The 15,731-nt window shown below is 39.7% G+C and overlaps 1 protein-coding gene across 2 annotated transcripts in view; it reads right to left on the bottom strand.

Annotated features, from left to right (window-relative positions):
* The window catches only part of LOC133635287 (F-BAR domain only protein 1-like), a 108,962-nt gene that overhangs the window by 42,866 nt on the left and 50,365 nt on the right, over positions 1 to 15,731 (bottom strand). For both annotated transcript variants that reach the window (XM_062028327.1, XM_062028328.1), the window contains 3 exons: positions 9,163 to 9,254; positions 1,886 to 1,960; positions 29 to 170 (listed from right to left, as the gene is read on the bottom strand). In XM_062028327.1, coding sequence (XP_061884311.1) covers positions 29 to 170; positions 1,886 to 1,960; positions 9,163 to 9,254 — 309 coding nt within the window. The remainder of the gene's footprint in view (positions 1 to 28; positions 171 to 1,885; positions 1,961 to 9,162; positions 9,255 to 15,731) is intronic.

Raw genomic sequence — 15,731 nt, 5'->3', positions numbered from 1 at the left:
AGTACTCTTCACAATGAGTCATTTATACCTTTCGGTGAATTTTGACCTGCTCATCTGTGTACTTGTTGATGTCCCGGATGAGATCGTTCATCTTTCTCATGAGCTCAAGATGGCAGAGAGCCAATTTGTCAGAAGAGACCCTGAACACATCCCACATTGGCGCAAATGTCCTGGGGAAACACAAACATAAGCAAGTACGATATTACAGAATCCCAGTTTTTATTTGTAACTTAAGGACCAATAGGGAGAGGCTTGAATTAATTAAAGGAGTACTAAGTAACTTTTCAACCTTCAGAAAATATTTTCTGAACTTTTGGGATGGTACATTGACTAGCAACTAGATGAACGAGACCTGTCATGGCCTGAAGGGGTCTGTATCGCCTTCACTGGCACTAAGCAACTTTGAGGAGGGTGGCAGGAACACTGCCACACAAAAAACTACAAATGTGCTAGCAACTTTGAGGAGGGTGGCACACAAAAAACTACAAATGTGCTAACTGCTTTACGGCATACGTCCCTCCCCCTTTTTTACATTCGTTAGAAAGACGGAAGTTGATGCTAACGCCTACGTGCAATTACTGCGATCATGGCAGAAGCTGCAAAACAACCAAAGAAACGAAAAGTTTTGTCTGAGAGGACAAATAAACTAAACAAGAAAGGAAGGGACCTGGATAAATGGACAGTCCTGGATCAATACTGGCCCGGCTTTTACTCGCTGGCGTGAGTTCAAAGACAAAGAGGAACTTCAAACTGATACTGCCTTGGCTCTGTTCCTGTTAGACTCGTAAGTAATTTTAGATGCTCAAATCAAAATGATAATGCTAATGTTAGCTATCGGAAATTTGCGTGGTAGCAATGAATAGCCACCAGCTTGATAGTTTCGCACTGACACGACTAGCCAAACAACAAACTCAAAAGTACTGTATGAAGAAAAAACAATGCGATGACTGCAAAACGCAAATATAGTTTGAGTAAAATATGTAAGTTCCTTGATAACTGCTGTCTCAATCGGCATTAGCATTGCAGAGGTGTGGTCAAATGCCATTGACCAACATACTAATATTAGTCCATTCTTGAGCATCAGTGGCTGTTTGGGGCCATGTAATACGTGAATACGTATGTACACGTGATTTCTTAGTTGTTGTTTTTTATATATTTGCAAATATTTAAAAATATATATTTTTCACATGGTCATTATGCGGTATTGTGTGTGGAATTTTGAGGACAAAAAATAATTTATTCTATATTGGAATAAGGCTGTAACATAACAAAATGTGGAAAAAGTGAAGCGGTGTGAATATTATGCAGGTGCACTGTATGTTGACCGCAATCTACCTGTGGCGGTGCTTTGTGGGTTGGGGCTAAATGATGCCATAGTCTAATATTCATAATCGCCCACTTTGGGAGAGACAAAATGTAAGGAAAAAAGATTAAATGAATGGGATGGGGCTCTGGGGGGCGCACAGCATGACCCGCTGCTTGTTGAGAAGAGCGATACGTGTGAATACTCACTAAATATAACCCAAAAATCACTGGAATTACAGCTCTCTCCTGCTACGTTGTCTCGTTCTCAGGCAGACCAGGTGTGAATAAGGTGTGTTAAAAAGTTGAGTTACGATGCCATTTACTGTACGGCAATTAAATGACAATCAAAATATACACAGTCCCATAATAATGTGTTATAAGAGGATGAACACCTAATAATCCCTGTGTTAAATTACTGTATGATGAAAAGACTTGGAACATTTAAGAAGTACACAAATAATAAATAAGACAAACCGTGAATGTGAACATTTGGTGGTGCAGATGGTACTCATCCATATCTTATACGCAGCCAATGTGACAATAGAGCCAACAAGCTCTGTATTTACATGCACTCACTCACCCTAATGAGCTTCCATTGCTGGCCATTTTAGCCAGCTTGCCCATGGATTTGGAGTAGGTCTCCTCAATAGCAGCTCTGAAAAACAGCATTATCAAGTCCACATATTTAAATTTCTACAACAACAATGCATTTTATCAGTGCTAGGTAAATGCTGATACAAGCCATGCTGAAATGATTAATGGACTAATTTAAAAAGGCTGCACATTAAACTTTAAAACAATTGCAAGCATTAAAATTTAAAACAATCTGCAGACCCCGGAGAGAAAAAGCCAAGAATCATGATCCAACTATCCGTAGGGTGGATGGAACAACTTGTAACAGAGGACTGATAGCTTAATCTAAACATATAGATGTTCAAAATCCAAGTTTGTGTAAGAATTAAGACTTTGTCCATTTTTGGTGGTTTTGGTGACAATCAGCGCATCAAGAGAGAATTGATCCATCATTGTGAAAATATTGCAAAAGTTTTGTTTTTTTTCATTTTTTAAACCAGGTGTCTTCAATATTTTCCAGGCCGAGGACCTCAAACTGATGGAGATACTTAAATAGCTCGTATAACATTGTGTTTTCACCTAAACTAGTCCTAAAGGTACTTTGATATTGTGCTATATATTCAAATAGTACACAATACAGCGCTGCTTATAGCTAGCGGTTAACTAGCACCACTGTTTTGAAAATATTTTATTAGAATAATTTACGAAGGTCCTGGGTTCGATCCTGCGCTCGGGATCTTTCTGTGTGGAGTTTGCATGTCCCCCCCGTGACTGCGTGGGTTCCCTCCAGGTACTCCGGCTTCCTCCCACTTCCAAAGACATGCACCTGGGGATAGGTTGATTGGCAACACTAAATTGGCCCTAGTGTGTGAATGTTGTCTGTCTATCTGTGTTGGCCCTGTTATTAGGTGGCGACTTGTCCAGGGTGTACCCCACCTTCCGCCCGATTGTAGCTGAGATAGGCTCCAGCGCCCCCCGCGACCCTGAAGGGAATAAGCGGTAGAAAATGGATGTATGGAATTATACCAAACAATATATTGCTAGAATTGGTTATCCAGACTCGTCATCCCGAGCATCATAATTGAGATGAAAATGTGTATTTAAAGACATTTAAATTTGTGAGGAATTAATAAAATAAAATACAAAATATAAATATCACAGAACACGGTATTATTACCATTTGTGGTTTAAAACAACAGATTCACATGAATAAATAACTATTTTTCACAAATACATATTTAATTGAATAAAAATTGGCATGAGACCTGAATAACATGACTGGTGTTCATGGCCGTCCTCGTAAGTGAGGTCTTACTGTATTGTATCTGCACTGTTTACATTTAATTGTAATCAAGACAACGATATTCCCAGATTTAATTAAAGGCATCACAAAACAAGGAAAAGCAGCCTGTATGGATGACATTTATCAATACCAACAACTAATTGATCATTATTCTTGAAAGGTTAAAATAACACTCTTTTGTCTAAGACGTACCCATAGTGTGGGGGTTGGTAACCCGCGGCTCTTTAGCGCCGCCCTAATGGCTCCCTGAAGCCTTTTCAAAAATGTGTGAAAATGGAAAAAGATGGGGGAAAATATTCACAAACCTTCCTGTTAGAAATCCCACTGTTTTATGTTATACATGCTTTACCATGAATTGATTAACGTGGACCCCGACTTAAACAAGTTGAAAAACTTATTCGGGTGTTACCATTTAGTGGTCAATTGTACGGAATATGTACTGTACGGTGCAATCTACTAATAAAAGTCTCAATCAATCAATCAGTCTCATTGATGAGAGTATTTGGCGAGCACCGTTTTGTCCTACTAATTTCAGCGGTCCTTGAACTCACCGTAGTTTGTTTACATATACAACTTTTTCCGACACTGCTACAGAAAGACGTGTTTTTTGCAATTCCTTCTTTGTCTCATTTTGTCCAATGTTTTTATGCTGTGCGTGAATGCACAAAGGTGAGCTTTGTTGATGTTATTGATAAATATGCTAATCAGGCATATTTGGTCAGTGCATGACTGCAAGCTAATCGATGCTAACATGCTATTTATGCTAGCTGTAAGTACAAATTGCATCATTATGCCTCGTTTGTAGGTATAATTGAGCTAATTTAATTTGCTTTACTTATGTCCTCTATGTATTTAATTTATATTTGCATGTCTCATGACATATCATCTGTATGTAATATTGGCTGCATTTCTGATAGTTGCTGGTGTGCCATGTTGTTATAGACCACCGCCAACGTTACCCAGCTTGCAAAGATTGTAATAAATCCAATGCCATTTCCTTTATCTTGGACACACACATCGAGACCTTTGGCCATTCTAAGCCAGTCATTTCCAGGATGTATCTCATCCTCTGAGAAACCTCCATTTTACTAATGCTTTCCAATGTTGTAAACATGTGTACAATAAATATTACATTTCAACATTTCTGTCAACGAAAATTTGCATGAGCCTGTGACACATTGCTAACATGGACACTAACACCATGTGTTGCCTTCATTATTACACACATTTTTTACGGCTCCAGACAGATAATTTTTTGTAGTTTTGGTCCAAAATTTTGGGTTGCCGACCCCTTCTATAGTGATATAGCCACATAAAAATAGACACATAAAATATGATCAAATAAAGTATGTTGTCTTATATTAGAAGCCTTTTGGGAAAGTAGATACAAAAAAGATGGATTATCAGCACCAGTCACGTCCTGCGGGATCCCAGACTTTTCGTTTCCTGACAGCTGATTTGTTGTCTGTCTCAGGCTGTCAGCAGATAAGTGCATTCCCCTTGTAAGGAATGTGCACAGGCCCTCTGAATCAATTTCAGGATTATATCACTGGTCTAACAGTGCATGCAGTGTCTTTACTTTTTGTAGAAGCACATTATTTGGCTTCAATTTAATCATTACTAATCTCTAATTGGAGTAGATCTAATAAAGCAAAACATTTATTTCGGTGAAATACCACTTCTACTCCTTCAAAAGTACAGTGGAACTCAGTTAGGCTGTGTTCACACTGCAGGGTAGGATGTCCAATTAGGATTTTTTTGTCAAATACAATCTTTATATGTAGTCGTGGAACAGTGACGTAAGTTCCTAAAACATACTATTTTTGCCTGTTTCCGAAGAATTATGGCGCTTTTCGTTATTTAACGACATATTGGTCAAACTAACGTGACCCTATTATTCAGACTGCAGTCACATCGGATCCATATCTAATTTATATCCACATATGAAAGAGCCTTGGGTAACATTTGAAAAAAATCGGAATTGCACGGTCCACAATGACACAAGGGAAAATTGTTTCTAAGGCCTTGTTCACACTGAAGGCCATTCTGATTTGTTGCCCATATGTGACCTGTATCATATTTTTTTATGACAATGTAAACAGTGTAATTCTGAATTCTCCAGATCCGAACCAAGCCTCTTTTTTATTTGGATATACATTGGATATGTATCTGATGTGACTGCAGTCTGAACGCTCTGGTTGCGTTCATCCGACCAGTAGGTCATCAAATAGCTATAGCGAAAATAATGTTTTAGGAAAAAAGTGCAGTTCCCCTTTAAATATAATTTTTTTTCCCCATTTGGCCCTATCTTTGGCGCCGGGTCTGAGAGGGATATGCAAATACATGAGCAGGATGCCCAGAAGAAAGATGATAGAGTGAAAAGGTACATTTTCTATATTTAATAAACATTTTCAAATTATAGAGCGACCAATTTAAAGAATTGTTTTTTGTAAAATTGCATGCTTTCGTAAACATTCGCCCCTGTCGGCCACAATATGTACAAGTACAAGTGAAAAAACAAGCTATCCAGTACACAGTATTAAAACGAAGATGCCAAAGTCTTGCAAGATAGTGGATTAAGTTATGACCTTAGGTCAAATTTTGTGTGATTTGTGAAAATTGGTGGAAATATGAGTTGCACATTTTAGGTGCATTGAAAATTAGGTTTTCACTTCATCTATTTTAAAAAGAACATCATACTGCTTTATGAAAGTTCAATATCAACAGCTTTCCCTGGCCTGATTATTATCCTAAGGTGGGATTTTACTAGAAGGGTCTGGAGCAAACTATTTATCCATGAGTGTGTGGGAGACATTGCACTTGTAAAGTAGCACAGTAGTGAAGACAGAGGTCAAAGGTCACAGTAGAGATTGTACAATGAGAGACTTGTCTTTGCACCACAGTTTGAATCAAACCTCTTTGCCGAAGCATTGATCGTGCACTTGTACAAGTAAACGGCATGAAATCCAAAAGGGTTTGTTAATACACTGAACCAAAATACAAACGCAACACTTTTTTTTGCCCTAATTTTTCATGAGTTGAACTCAAAGAGCTAAAACTTTTACTGTATACACAAAAGACCAATTCCTTTAAAATATTGTTCAAAACTTGTCTAAATCTGTGTTAGTGAACATTTCTTATTTGCCAAGATAATTCATCTCACCTCACAGGTGTGGCATATCAAGATGGTGATTAAACAGCATGGACAGGTGTGCCTTAGACCAGTGTTTTTCAACCTTTTTTGAGGCAAAGCACATTTTTTCCATAAAAAAATTTGGAGACACACCACCAGCAGAAAACGTTAAAAAATGAAACCCCACCAGGTCGTTGTGCCTTATTTTGAGTTTTTTGGTGTTTTCCCGTGTGTAGTGCTTTAGTTCTTGTCTTGCGCTGTTATTTTGGTGGCTCTTCCTGTTTTGTTGGTGTTTTCCTGTAGCAGTTTAATGTCTTCCTTTGAACGCTATTTACGTTGTGGCTATCCGTCTTCGTGTGGACATCGTTGATTGTCATGTCGTGTACGGATGTACTTTGTGGACGCCGTAAGTTTTTGCTGTTGTCCAGCATTCTGTTTCTGTTTACTTTGTAGCCAGTTCAGTTTAACATTCGTTTTGCATAGCCATTGCCTTTTCCTTTCCCTTTTGTTCATTTTTGGTTTAAGCATTACATACCTTTTTACCTGCACGCTGCCTCTCACTGTGGTCTGCATATTGGGATCACAAAAAAACATCCTCGTCTCACCCGACACATTCCGACTTTTACAAAGCAATTAACTACCTGCTGCCACCTACTGACATGGAGTATTACGTGGTTAACCTGCCGAGTTTTACACAGCACAGACACTAAGCAACGGCACATTATTTGCAGATTATAATTATTGATTACCCCGTCTACTGCCCGAATGCAGCTGAGATAGGCTCCAGCACCCCCCGTAACCCTGAAAGAAACAAGCGGTAGAAAATGGATGGATGGATGGATTTGCAAAAAAATATTTTTTGGACCAATTAGGTGACGTTGCATAATTTCCCACGGCACACCAGACAATATCTCACGGCACACTAGTGTGCCGCGGCACAGTGGTTGAAAAACACTGCCTGAGATCGGTAGGTTGGAGTTCAAATCCCAGCCGAGTCATACCAAAGACTATAAAAATGGGACCCATAACCTCCCTGCTTGGCACTCAGCAACAAAGGGTTGGATTTGGGGGTTAAATCACCAAAAATGATTCCCGGGCGTGGCGCCGCTGCTGCCCACTGCTCCCCAAGGGGATGGGACAAATGCAGAGGACAAATTTCACCACATCTAGTGTGTGTGTGACAATCATTGGTACTTTAATCTTTAATAATCTTAGACCGCCCACAATAAAAGACCATGCTGAAATGTGCAGTTTTATCACACAGCACAATGCCACAGATGTTGCACGTTTTGAAGGAGCAGGCAAGGAATGTCCACCAGAGCTGTTGCCCGTGAATTGAACGTTCATTTCTCTACCATAAGCGGTCTCCAAAGGCGTTTCAGAGAATTTGGCACTACACCCAACCGGCCTTACAACCGCAGACCACGTATAACCACACCAGCCCAGGACCTCTACATCCAGCAGTTACATCTCCATGATCGTCTGAGACCAGCCCCCCGCTGCAACAATTGGTTTGCATAACCAAAGAATTTCTGCACAAATTGTGAAAAACCGTCTCAGGGAAGCTTATCTGCATGCTCGTCGTCCTCATTGGGGTCTTGACCTGACTGCAGTTCGACGTCGTAACTGACTTGAGTGGGCAAATGCTCACATTCGATGGCGTCTGGCATGTTGGAGAGGTGTTCTCTTCACGGATGAATCCCGGTTTTCACTGTTCAAGGCAGATGGTAGACAGCACGTGTGGCATCGTGTGGGAGAGCGGTTTGCTGATGCCAACGTTGTGAATGGAGTGGCCTATGGTGGGGGTGAGGTTATGGTATGGGCAGGCGTATGTTATGGACAACGAACGCAAGTGCATTTTGTTGATGGCATTTTGAATGCACAGAGATACCGTGACGAGATCCTAAGGCCCATTGTTGTGCCATTCACTCCAGACCATCACCTCATGTAGCAGCATGACAATGCATGGCCCCATGTTGCAAGGATCTGTACACAATTCCTGGAAGCTGTAAACATCCCAATTCTTACATGGCCAACATACTCACTGTACATGTCACCCATTGAGCATGTTTGGGATGATGTGGATCGGCGTATACGACAGCGTGTTTCAGTTGCTGCCAATATCCAGCAACTTGGCACAGCCATTGAAGAAGAGCGGACCAACATTCCACAGGCCACAATCAACAACCTGATCAACTCTATTCAAAGGAGATGTGTTGCACTGCGTGAAGTAAATGGTGGTCACACCAGATACTGACTGCTTTTCTGACCACCAGCAGAACCCCAATAAAGCAAAACTGCATATTTCAAAGTGGCCTTTTATTGTGGGCAGCCTAAGGGCACACCTGTGCAATAATCATGCTGTTTGATCAGCATCTTGATATGCCACACCTGTGAGGTGGGATGGATTATCGCGGTAAAAAGAAGTGCTCACTAACAGATTTAGACAGATTTGTAAACAATATTTGCGAGAAAGGTATTTTGTGTATATAGTGAAAGTTTTAGATCTTTGAGTTCAACTCATGAAGAATAAGAGCAAAAACAAAAGTGTTGCGTTTATATTTTTGTTCAGTATAAGAGCAAAAACAAAAGTGTTGCGTTTATATTTTTGTTCAGTATAAAAGCTAAACATTTTACATAATGCTGGCTGAATGTCATCGATCGCAGTACAGGCCGGATCTACTAAGATCTAAATAACTGTGCACAAGCATAATAGATCAGCTTCGCGTGTGTTATCAAGTTTGCACATGTTTTAATACACACAAACCTTGAGTCGATAAGGCTCTAAGTGTGCAGAGATTGTCTTCATCGGCAGAGACAGATTTTCAAAAATGCGCACAAACCTTACCTCTCACGAACAAACTCAGCGAGCTCCTTGGTCGCCAGCTGGCCGTGCTTCATGTTGTGGTAGAGCACATCAAAGCCGGCATTCTTCTCCCCCTGCCAAAACATAAATAACACAAATGAAGAAATACAGACACTTGCATATACATAACACCTTTCTGGAAAACGTCAGGAAGCTACTGTACATACAGTACATACATACATTTTGTTGATCAGGTGGAATTTGATTGTGATCATAAATAACACTAACATGTGATTTCATTTCTAAAATGTTGCAGATTTTTTACTTAATAAGCTGCATAACAAGAAAACTTGTCTAGGACTACCTGGCTCGTTCTCCCTGGCAACCAGCAAACCTTGCCAGCTAGGGCGAGTTGACCCAACTGCCCTGGTTCCTGACGTCTGTCATTCATCAGCTCACAGGAGCACATCAATTAATTGACTTCTCCTTTAACTTGTCTTTATTAACTGTTAAACAACAGGTATTTCTTAGAAACAGGGATGTGAGCACCCTTTAAAAAAAAAGAGGAACATTCCTATCAGCACAAAGTGCTGCCACGCAAACCCTGAAAGAAAATTTTGAAAATCAAGACTACCTTAACTGCATTTGGGTGCATTTCTATATTATAGTTACCTTTGATTTATTCTCATCCAACAACTTTTTTTGGCTGTATTTTTGAGACTTTCATGTCCCATTTAATGCAACACAATTTTTAGCTTTTTTACTAGATAATTTACTAACATTATTATAATTGAAAATGTAATATAGCATTCCATAACATGCATGCAAATAACTCAGAAAACATTTCCCATTTGGCAACTCTATCCTGTAGCCACGCCCCCTTCCAGTGTTGTGTAACATGTGATTTATAATTCGTCATGTCAAACATATACCTTTTCGCTGGCTGCTAATAACTCTAGATCTACAACTGCTTCGGAACTAACAGTGTTCAGATTGTAATCATCCAAATATGATTAATAGCAAAGTGGACAGCCGTCAACGCTGTGGCAACAAGTAAGCTAGCTAGATGGTTAGAGAACTAGCGAGCTTGTTTCGGTGCTCCTGAACCCAGTCCTGCAATTCAGTGTGGCGATTGGGCAAGAGGAACAGAGAGTACCTGCGACTGAGGCGAGCATTCGACAAATTTTGCTTGGATTGTATTTTCATTATTTAATCAAAAAAACAAAAAACACAGGAATTGCTATTTTGACGCAAAAATAGATGTTTAAAAACGCGGACTTATGCGTTTTTGCGGAAATTTCACATGCCTGTAGAAAGACAGAATGAAAGTTGCAAAAATAGACACTAAAATTACACCGTTGCAGGTCATAGACGAATTTCATTAAATAGTTTTATCCACAGTTGACAGTCACTTGTTGCAGGTCATTGACGAATTTCATTAAATAGTTTTATCCACAGTTGACAGTCACTTAATTTAATCTATAGTAAATCTGCACATTTGAGCAAGTGCATATGTTGTATTCCAAGCTACATTTTTTTAGTCAGCTCTGCAGGCAAGACAGCTGCTTTTTAGGTCCTGAAATATCCCGTCGGAGAAGAACAGACCAATTCCCAGGTACCAGGGGAATGCCTGGAATGGCAAGGAAGGCTTGACCACACAAGCACACACACACACAAAACCTGCACTGAGACAGACATGCTAACTGGTCTTCTTGAAAAAACTTACATAAAGCAGTTTTTGGAGACATATGTGGATGTCAGTGGCAGGTTTGTCGTTTTGATGACTTGTCAGCTCATTTTGCAGAGCAACCTCTGAGCTTTTTTAACGGACTTATCACTCTAAGCATCACTTGACCAACAACATACGTAACATACATGGAGTACTAACGGTTCTATATAACCATAGTACGAACTGAGAAGTTGAACAGTTATGTATTGAAAAAAAATATACGGTATTAATTTTAGGCATTGAGAATGCATGCATTCATTGTGTCCATTTCTCACTCAAAACAATTATCCCACCAAGAAACATTGATAATTTTGAGTAAATTATTATATTGTAATATTATTATATCATACTGTACTACACTACAATTAGTGTGGCAGAAGTCAAGACAACATTATTATTTTGAATTATGTCGTCAAATGGAAAATAGTGTTGTGAAAATGGTGAGCTTTAGTGTAGGCTATTTTACCTATCGATTAGTGTGTTCGATTAATCGAATAATCGGACTAAACACAAGTTATAGCCTTAATTGAAACAAAATTGTTTCTGCTTATTCCTTCTTTTTTTTTTTTTACAATCAATGCACATCATCAATGTTGAAATTGTACTTTTATGCGTGCACCAATGAAAATAAAAATAAACACTTTCCGCTGTTTGCCGCCAGACAGATATTGGCACCAACACACCTCCACTCTTATGTGTGCTCTATTACGACGGCAATGCAGAAACTACAGGTGAAACTCAAAACATTTGATTATCATCCAAAAGTCTATTCATGTCAGCAATTCAACTTTAAATGTGAAACCAATATGTTATATAAACTCATTACATGCTAAATGAGATATGGCAAACCTTAATTTGTTATAATTTTAATGATCAAGGCTTACAGTTTTTAAACCCCCCCCCATTTTCTGAGATTTTCAATTCGAGGTTTTCATAAGCTGTAAACCATGATCATCAAAGTTATATCAAAATAACTCTTGAAATATCATGAGTTCCATGTTATGAGCCTGGAGTCATATTATTTTCACCTTGTAAATGTAATTGCTGAAATAAACAAACCTTTGCACAATATTACAATTTTTTGAGTTTCACATGAATGTTCGCATATTTAAAGTTCCGGGTACTCCATGCGGTCCGAATTTGATACATTTTTAATAGTTACACTCATTAAATGGTTAATCGAAGCAACAAAATTGATCGATTTGATTGATTAATAAATACCTATGGTTTTATGAGATCTGGAAGAGTAGTGGTTCAGAGTAGTCCGTAAATTTAGCGTAGGCATATTAGCATTGACAATGCTGAGATAGGCTCCAGCGCCCCCCGCGAACCCGAAGGGAATAAGCGGTAGATAATGGATGGATGGAATACTGTCTATACTTTAAATTGGTGCACATTCAAAATTGTCCAGATGTTTTTATTTTATTTTGTACAAACTGTATTGTTGTTTTAAAATAGTACAATTAATCACACAGTAGTCCTGTCTGTGTCAATCGCTTGCCAAAGAATTTGTCCCTTTCCTACAGTTGGCCGGCTACTGCTGTTGCAACCCGACCCTCGCTACAGATAGGTGAGCTACCACACACGCGCATGCACATAAACTCCAGAGCACCTGTTCACTGCCGCTGACTGTCTAGTGTTAGTCATCGGTTTGAAAGAAATTGGATATATTATAGTATATCATATGTATAAATATTTGAAAAAGAAGAAATACAAGCACACTCGTTCGTCTTTGAAAAGGCAAAGGTTACCAAATATTTACTCTGGGCGTTGGTCCTAATGACGGCAGCCTCTTAATGGGTAACATGTACAGTGTTTGGCAAGATAAATTGTCAGAGATCATGGGGTTCACACTGTACTTAGTTTAATGTTGATTGTTAGATTTTGGAATAAAACTATTTAGTGTGCCATTGGGGTGATCATGTGTTGCTTCAGGTAAAACTGCAATGTAAAATCCATCCACAGTTATCATTGTGTGACTACTTTCTGTTATGACAAATGGCTTCATCTTAACCACATTTACTCATCTTTTTAGAGTCATGTCAACTTTTTGGATGTGTGGATTAGTATGCAGTGGGGATTCACGGAGCCGTGTATTTAATCAATGTATATATTGACAAGACATTAGAAGTGTTCTGCAGAAATAAATGGCTCCTCATAAATTACCCTTTTTGCTCAAAGCACAGCATTCAACAACAAATCTCTGGCCTTGATGCAGTTTTCATCAACACCACACACTTTCCCCGCCTCGCCAACAATGTCCCCCACAGATTAGCTAAAGATCCCCTCGTTTTGATTCAATATATTCTCCCCCATAGTCCAATAATCCAACACAAGGTTTCAGTACCACTTCTTTGCTCTTGCCACTTATTGTAACTCTCACCAGCTGCATTAACAAAAACTGGCCATCAAGCTAAATTTGTGACAAATGTGACACACCTAAAATGATTATAATTGGTTGAAATCCCTCCCCAGAACTTTACGCTTACCATTTATGGCTTTACTGGTACCGCTTCCTTTACCATACGCAACAGTTGTGTCATCTTTGACTAAACTGTCTAATACAGGGCTGTACAACTAGGGAGCCAAATCCGGCCTGGAAATCAATCAATCAATTTCCTTTATTTAACCAGGTAAAGACTCTTTGAGATTAAAATCTATTTTTCAAGAGCGACCTGACAAAGAGGGCGGCACAAACAAAGTTACAATAATAATTACAACAAGACAATACAACAGAACAGCAGCAGTCATACCACAACAGGTCAAAAATAATTTAAAACGATTGAGTAATAATTTAATTTAAAAGCAAGTACATTGCCCAAGAGAACTGGTTTCTCAATCTTTTAAAATTGACTTAGAGGCCTACTGAAACCCACTACTACCGACCACGCAGTCTGATGAAATCTTAACATTGCAACACATGCCAATACGGCCGGGTTAACTTATAAAGTGCAATTTTAAATTTCCCGGGGAACTTCCGGTTGAAAACGTCTGTGTATGATGACGTTTGCGCGTGACGTCAATGGTTGAAACGGAAGTATTCGGACACATTGTATCACAACACAAACAGCTCTGGTTTCATCGCAAAATTCCACAGTATTCTGGACATCTGTGTTGGTGAATCTTTTGCAATTTGTTTAATGAACAATGGAGACTGCAAAGAAGAAAGCTGTAGGTGGGATCGGTGTATTAGCGGCTTGCTGCAGCAACACAACCAGGAGGACTTTGAGTTGGATAGCAGACGCGCTATCCGACGCTAGCCGCCGACCGCATCGATGATCGGGTGAAGACGTTCGTCGCGCCGTCGATCGCTGGAACGCAGGTGAGCACGGGTGTTGATGAGCAGATGAGGGCTGGCGTAGGTGGAGCGCTAATGTTTTTATCATAGCTCTGACAAGGTCCCGTAGCTAGGTCAGCTTCAATGGCGTCGTTAGCAACAGCATTGCTAGGCTTCGACAGGCGGCACAGCATTAACCGTGTGGTTACAGGTCCAGTGTTTGGTTCGGTGTCTCCTGATAGTAGTATTGTTGATCTTCTGTCTATCCTTCCAGTCAGGGGCTTATTTCTTTTGTTTCTATCTGCATTTAAGCACTATGCTATCACGTTAGCTCCGTAGCTAAAGTGCTTCACCGATGTATTGTCGTGGAGATAAAAGTCACTGTGAATGTCCATTTCGCATTCTCAACTCTCATTTTCAAGAGGATATAGTATCCGAGGTGGTTTAGAATACAAATCCGTGGTCCACAATAGAAAAAGGAGAAAGTGTGGAATCCAATGAGCCCTTTTACCTAAGTTACGGTCAGAGCGAAAAAGATACGTCCTGCAATGCACTCTAGTCCTTCACTCTCACGTTCTTCACCCACAAATCTTTCATCCTCGCTCAAATTAATGGGGTAATCGTCGCTTTCTCGGTCCGAATCGCTCTCGCTGCTGGTGTAAACAATGGGGAAATGTCAGGAGCCCTTCAACCTGCGACATCACGCTACTTCCGGTACAGGCAAGACTTTTCTTATCAGCGACCAAAAGTTGCGAACTTTATCGTCGATGTTCTCTACTAAATCCTTTTAGCAAAAATATGGCAATATCGCAAAATGATCAAGTATGACACATAGAATGGATCTGCTATCTCCGTTTAAATAAAAACATTTCATTTCAGTAGGCCTTTAAACTCCCCTTAAGTGATCAATTCTGGTAGCCTCAGATCTTTCTGGATGTCATTCCATGACCAGGGAGCAGCATAACTGAAGGCTTTTTTTTTTTTTAGCAAGTTCTGTGTTGGCTCTAGGAACCAACATGTGGAGGACATCCTGTGAGTGTAGGCTGTAATGATTGGAGTCTCTACACACAAAGGAACACAGATAGGTGGGGACAAGTCCAAGAAGACATTTTAATATAAAAACTATCCATCGAGAAAGTCTTTGGGCAGTTAAAGATGGACAGTTTGCCTTTGCACACAAAGTGCAGTGGTAGACAAGGTTTCCACAACCAGTAATAAAACGTAAGGCACAGTGATATACCTACCGGCCTCTGGGTTCAATTCAAAACTTAGGAGACAAACATTTTGCAGCAAATTCCTAAAAACACTAGAGTGCTACCGTTGTACAGAGGAACTTGGACCATTGTAAACACATAGGCAGATCCCTGCATAGGATCAATTCTACCTCTAAATCACTTTAAAATGCATTTAAAAACTGGCAACAATACTTCATTTACGTTCCATAACCTGTATAATAACCAAGCTGTGGCGACATTGTTATTGTAAGAGCAAACACTGAGGAACTCTTTTTCTAGCGTAGTAACACATCACCAATAGCTACGGCAAGTCGATAAGGCTCTAAGTGATAACTACGGCAAGAGATAAGGTAGCTTCTACGTCAACACG

The sequence above is a fragment of the Entelurus aequoreus genome, linkage group LG19 (genome assembly GCF_033978785.1).
Source record: "Entelurus aequoreus isolate RoL-2023_Sb linkage group LG19, RoL_Eaeq_v1.1, whole genome shotgun sequence".
Lineage (NCBI taxonomy): Eukaryota > Metazoa > Chordata > Actinopteri > Syngnathiformes > Syngnathidae > Entelurus > Entelurus aequoreus.
This window is presented reverse-complemented; position numbering and strand designations above follow the sequence as displayed.